The 6836-nt window shown below is 39.3% G+C and overlaps 1 protein-coding gene across 1 annotated transcript in view; it reads left to right on the top strand.

Annotated features, from left to right (window-relative positions):
• The first annotated feature begins 5710 nt into the window (after positions 1 to 5710).
• CDYL2 (chromodomain Y like 2) overlaps positions 5711 to 6836 on the top strand; it is a 62857-nt gene continuing 61731 nt past the window's right edge. Inside the window, exons 1-2 of the mRNA XM_085306475.1 lie at positions 5711 to 5825; positions 6497 to 6777. Coding sequence (XP_085162601.1) covers positions 5711 to 5825; positions 6497 to 6777 — 396 coding nt within the window. The remainder of the gene's footprint in view (positions 5826 to 6496; positions 6778 to 6836) is intronic.

Here is a 6836-nt window from a genome sequence, read left to right as displayed (position 1 = left end):
AGTGAAACTCAACATAATTTCCCAGGGACCAAGATTCCTATAACTGCAAAAAAAGGCTCTCCTTAAAGAATGTACTCAGAAACAGTAACACAGATAATCCAATCAATTGCTGGTGCAAGGGCCTGAGAATTGAGGCATGGATTTCATCCCTGACTGCAATTTGCTGTGATCTTAAGAATTGTTGAACCTTGATACATTTCATCTTTCAGATCATCATGTCCAAGATACTAATATATTTTTTGTTTTGGAAAGTATTTTGAAAATCCCATAAAGAAGAAACTGGTTAAATACAGTTTTATGAAATATAATTTAAATATCCAGTTAAAGACTGGGAAAAAAATGGAAAAAAAACTTTTTTACTGTGAGAGTAATCAAAAACTGGCACAGGTTGTTCAGAGAGGTTGTGGAGTCTCCATCCTTAAGAGATATTCAAAATTCAACTGGGCATGGTCCTGGGCAACCTRCTCTAGTTACACTGGTTYGAGCAGGGGAGTTGGACTAGAAGATTTCTAGAGGTCCCTGTCAACCCCAACTACTCTGTCATTCTGTAATAATTGTACTTATTTTTTTTTGCAACACTTCTGATGCATGTTTTCACTTCTAAACATAGAAAAATGGATTTGAATGCACCTTCTGGCTTACAAAGTCAGGTTCTCCATACTCACAAATATTGACATTACATAATCTTTTTCATACACTGATCAGGCTCCATCTTGCCTCTCAGTGGTAAGCAAACAATCTTTCAATTTTGTTTTCTGAATTGTTGTGTGTCCRTGTATGATTTCAAAGTTAATGTTACAATCATGCAGAGTTATTCCTTTTCACTGGGCTCCTGTTGTGAATACGCTAATTACAGAGAGGATGTTTTGGGAACGGCAAATATAGAGACCCAAGCTGCACAATTAAACACAAGACATGTTATCACGTAACATATATAAATATACAGCTGATGTTAAAACCCTGCCTATTTGCATATTAGTAGATATCAGTAGTTCAATGTAATTTTTAAGAACTAAATCTCAGGAAAAAAAAATCCATTAGCCTATTTCTGTGTGGTAATAACACTGTGAATATTCCACATACTTCATGTGCAAGCTATAGGGAATTTGTCAAATGTCATCTCTTAAATAGACCCTTATGGTCAGTAAATCTAACACTATTTTCTGTCTTGTCTAGCTATGTATGGATTCTTTTTAYGATTCTAATATACCTTGTCCAGATATTATTGCTAAAACTTATTTTGACTTCCTTTAATTGGCACTGTGTAAGTTTCAAATCCCATTTTCCATTAGAACTTCTACAATTCTTAAGCGTTTACACATTTTAAATTTTGTTTAATAGAAGACACTACCTGAGCACTTGGACACTACACTTCACACTTGGATTTCCACTCACATAAAAATGAGAGCATAAACCAGTATCTCTAATAGTGGACCCTTGCCTGATGTTTCAGATACAGATGAGAACATGAAAATCRTGTTTTTGATTTGCTCCTGTTTGGTTTTCCTAAATCTGGTGAAAATCCAACTGTTGAGCTGTCAATTTTGAAAGTTCTGTATAAACAAGAGTATCAATTTCCCATATAAAACTAACTTCTACAAGATCTACATTTCCCATTTTTCCTCTGTGCAGGAAAGCTAGCAAACCTTTCTGTTTCAACAGGAATATTTCGGCACCTGACTATTAGCTATCACAACATGTTGGGTGGAAACAATAGCATCTGCAAACAGGAGAGAACACAATATGGATTTTCAATGTCATTGGAAGTACTGGCAAAAGGACCAATGYGTTCAGACAAAGTGAAAGCTAGGTTATTTTCAATGTTAGAAAAGACTCTACAACAACTAGCTTCAATTCTTGTTGCCAGACATGATTTTAGCTTCATAAAATAAGACGGTGAGTGATACAACAGTAAGCAAGAAGGACTCGAAAAGGAGAAGCAAGAGGAACCACAAAAGGAGAGATGAACATCGAAGGCACCAAAACTCACAGAAGGTAAAAGAACACTTCCACTGATTTCCATGATTTTTGAATGATGATGATCATTTATGTTCCAGAACAAGCATGCATCCTAGTAAAGCATGTTTTACAGTGGCTGTTATGTGGCTGTGATAATAAACCATGAACAACATACCTTTGCTGATCCACATCAGAAACCAATCCCGAGCCTTCTTTATCTGATGATAAGTCTTACTCACTATCTGGTTTTCTTCTTGTTCTTTTCAATGACTGCTGTTACAGAACACTGCCTGTACTGGTTTAGGGAAACACTCTTTTGAAAGCGAMGTCTCTTTTACCAGAGTCATTTCTGTGCTTGCCTTTTTTTCTGACAATGGTATAYAGTATCTCTGTTTCCTTCTCCTTTGACACACCATTCCATACTTCTATTTTTTAGGTATTTTTTCTCCATCTCTCTTTCTCACATGACGTCAGTCTGTTAAACTGATGGCAATGAGTTGATCCTCATTCTTTCAGGGAGATCTGTTAAAATCAATGGAYCACGTGAATCAACTCACAGAATAAGGGCATGCAACATAGCTAATATAAAATATTTTGCACTGTTAGTAACTACCAAGCAAATACGTGCTAGGCAATGGAATTTCCTTACTTTCTAAATATAGATGAATCATGACAAGTATACACAACTGCATCATACAGATTCATAGATTCCCATTTGAAGTATTAACCATGGTAGATACTTATGTCTTCCCCTATATATCTTAGCTGACATCCATTTTTTCATATCCTTGGTCAAAATCTTCATCTGATAGGAAGTAAAGATGGTTTTCAGAACAACTGCCATTAAAATACATATTCAACCCTGGAAAAGTTCTGTTCTGCTCACATGCTGTACACTAGCACATAACCATTACTTTGTTTTCTATATATTATTGTTTCACTATATTGTTGTGTTTCATATTCTGTTTCCARTGCTTCCTTTAGATGACAAATAATTGCATTTTTTAAGAAAGGTTTGGAGAAGTACATTAGCCTAGCATGAAAACCAAAGGATCACAACTACTTGCTTGCTTTCAAAGATAGCATGGCAAAGTACAAACTATAATGAGCATTTCCCAAGTCTATGTCTTCCTGTGCAAATCAATTATTGAAAAATTTGTGCTTTCCTATTTTCCTTTCATGATCATCTGTTCTCCAATTTTTAGCTAAGGACTTCCTCGTCTTGCTTTGCAACTCCTATTCGATGTTGCATCTTTAATAATTCTTCTGAAAACTTTCCTGGAGTATTTTAGCCTTCTTTCAGACCTAAGGGGTGAGTACACAGCCATCACAATACCAAACCAAGAAATCCACTGCTCTGCCTATCACCCAGCCAGAACAGTGGCGTCATAAGTGACTCTCCTCTTCCTGCTGTAGAAACTCACCATTTCCTGTCAGCTCTTCCTTTATGAACTCACCGAAACACTTCTTTTCATCTTTACCCTGACTGGTGAGACATTTCTTCACATTCTGCTCATCCTCCCCTCTCTGGTTAGAGATAGACAACTTGTTCCTTTGTCCATTGCTTCACTTCCAGCTGCTGCTGCTAAAATATCCCATTCTGCCTCCCATTTTTTGCATACCCAGGGCTTTGCACAGCTTTCTCCTTGCATTCACCTTTAGTTTCTCATCCTTCTCTCCTTCCTCTCCCCCATGCCTTGTTTTCACCCTTTTCTCATTCAATTTTCATACTTTCCTGTCCCCTAATACAGGAATACTCTCCATTTCTTTGTTTACCAAACTATTCTCCCTCATCATTCAGCTTCCTTCTTAAGACACAATGCAGTCCTCCGCAGTGACTTTTCCTATAGCTCACTGCCAAAATGCACTATTAGACTACACTCCTTGGGGCAGGAACTGTACTATTGACTACACAGTATTTCCAGTATTTGCACAGCACTGGGCAGACTGACTAAACAATCAATAATAAATCAATGGTACAGATATGATAACAGTATTTTTAGCTTTCTGAAATATAATAGTTTCATTTCTAAGTGTATTCAATCCAAGAGATAATGCCTGTAATTAACGTAGTGGAAATCAGAGCATCCACCAAACCAAAATTAGTGTTCTAATGTGACGTATCGCACTTGGAACGTCTCCCTTGCTTGCATTGCTCTCTTGGGATGGGAAATAGGAGAAGGCGGCAAAACAATAAGAGTAATGAATAATCACATATTTCGCAAAAACGTTCAGTCGAGAGTTTGTAATTTGTACAAAAATCTGGATTTTGCAGCAATTTAATTTCAGAGTAAAGATATTTCCGTTTAAAGACAATTAAAATTTGTAAATATTTATTTCTAGAAAATCTGTCATCACAAACTCCAAAAAAATCCAATATAATAAATTTCCTTCTATTTTTTCCACAAAGACTCAGAGGTATATTGTGTGAATYGATTAGGATTAAAATAGAGATTTGTCAGATTTTTTAAAATCCAAAACTTTGTTTTCTGCTAAATGAATAGGAGAATACACTGAAATCTCAATCAACTTTTCCTAGGTTTGACAATCACAAAAGTCCTCTTCCCACTCCTCATTATTGACTCACACACAACTGCATCCCAAGAGACTAGATAGTCTAAAACAAGGAATGAGTAATCAGGAAAAAGATGTTTCCCCTCTTCAAAGTATGCACTAAAACATTCATCTTTTCAAAACTTCCAAACTAAAATTTGTTTGAGTTGTGAATCTTACAGCAACAATATTGACAGCGTTAACATAATCTAAGCACAGTACACAAGGTACATTCACTTTTCTAAAATATAGACCAGCTCATGGAAATTTCTTCCAATAAGGTGCAAGGCAGGTTCTTGTTTTAGCCGATTGAGAACGGAGTAACATAGGAGTGCAGAAAGACCAGGCGAATTATTAGACCTATCTTGAAAGACAGGACATACCTTCTTCTACAGCTTGGAAAGGGACATTTCTTAATTTGTTCAAGACATCGTTGATGCAAGTTACTACTGTAAGCGAAGGCAGCAATTTTAGAGAAGGGATATTTTAGAACACATTCGAAAAAATGACTCAATGGATTTCACTGCCATTTTGTTTACTTCTGTAGAAAGCAGCGTAACAGTAGATGTAATAAAGCAGATTTTAATTTAAAGAGGAATGTATTAAAATGTCTACTCATGGAACAAATACTCTGCTCAATGAGCATGCCAAAGAGCTGACTTGCTACTGTAAACACTAAAACTCAGTTTACTGTAAGACAAAATAATTGATTTGTTTTCTGACAATACTGCCAAGGAGAAACTATGGGATGTGATTATTAACTTATGCATTTCTTGGGAACTAAAAATTTTTTCCTGCACTAATTACTAAATTTGCTAAAGGTAAGGGTCATTTATATTTCTTAGTCCTTTCAACATTGTACTGATCAAATATCAATTCTCAGAAATCCAAATATTGCTGGCAAATTGGCAAGCAGAGAACAAATTTCCAGCTCTTTTTGGTTAAGATACGAAACTATTAGGTTTTATGTAAGCAGAGTTGCTTGTCCTTCAGAATTCAACATTATCGCCTCATCCAGCAGACCACATAAACCATAAATGTCTTTAAGCTCCGAACTACTATAAGATAGTTTTTATTGAACTACAAGTCAATACTAAACTGGTTAGCTGGCAAGTTCATAATCACCAGAGGTAATATTCACAGTTCAGGAGACTGGGTCAATCAAAACTTGTATGTGTGTCTGTTATTTCCTACTTTCATGATAAAAGGTGGCAGCTTTCAGAACATCCATTATCAATATTTTGAACTGGAATCCTTTCAGTTGGAAGCGTCTTCAGTCTTACCATTTGTGAAATTTGCTGAAAATTTTGGTTGTAAGTGAAATTTCAAAAATAATTTAGTGTTCAGATCTACCAATGCTCAGTACCCATACTCATACCCACCGTTTTATGCTCAATAACCGGCTCCAATCTACTATTTGGATAATAGTCTGGATAGTGCCAAATCTCACGTTAACATGTAGGGCAGTGTTACACAAAGAGTTGAAATCAAAAGATGAAAAACGCCAACGAAATGACGAMGAACAGAAGCCACCACCGCAGCAAAGCCAGGCGGCACAGCCCCGAGCGTCCCTCCCTCGCGCCGAGGCAAGGGCTGCCAGGCGCGCGTCAGCCATAAGGTGAAAACACGGAGTCCAAACGCCGGTACCAATTACAGCAGGATCTCTACGAAGCCAAGACGTGAAGCCAGAGCAAAATCTGACGGCGCGCTTGCTTATCAAGAAAGCTAATACTGRGAGGGCGCTCGCACGTTACCTGGGGGAACGAATCCTCCCAACGCGCGGCTGGGGAGCCGCGGGAACAGTGCTCGCGACAGAGCGGCCTCCCCTGAGAAGAAGCCGTGTCCTTCACGCGGCTTTCGGTCGCGGTGCTTCGCTAACGCCTGCCCCCGCACCCTGGTTGCCATCTCCTCAAGTCTCCACCATATCCGGTGCAAAGCGAAGCTTCCGCTAACGGTTTGCGGATTCACCTTGAATTATGGCCAGGTTGGTCTGGAAAAACCTCCTTGGCTTGGTGCAGGAGCAGGAGCCATCTGAGGGCGGTGGTGGGTCCCGTGCCGGAGCGGCCTCGCGTCGCGTGGGGAGGCCGCCGAGGCGTGCGGCGCCTCCGGGGGCACGCGGCCGCGCGAGGCCGCCACCGGAGACGGGCCGGAAGGTTCTCCGATGGAGAACCGCGCTCACCTGGCGTCGCGCGCCACCGCTTTTGGCGGCACCACAGAGTGTCGGCTGCCCTGCGCGTCTACGCAAAGACCGAGGGGGAAGAGGAGGTAGGTGGCTTCCATTTCCTCGGGAGGGCTGGCTAACTTGCAAAATGGCTGAAAGGGAG

Source organism: Rhea americana, unplaced genomic scaffold, assembly GCF_003343005.1.
Source record: "Rhea americana isolate MKP2758 unplaced genomic scaffold, rheAme1 scaffold_24, whole genome shotgun sequence".
NCBI classification, from domain to species: domain Eukaryota; kingdom Metazoa; phylum Chordata; class Aves; order Rheiformes; family Rheidae; genus Rhea; species Rhea americana.
The sequence above is the reverse complement of the archived record's forward strand: the minus strand, read 5'-3'. Positions and strand labels throughout refer to the sequence as shown.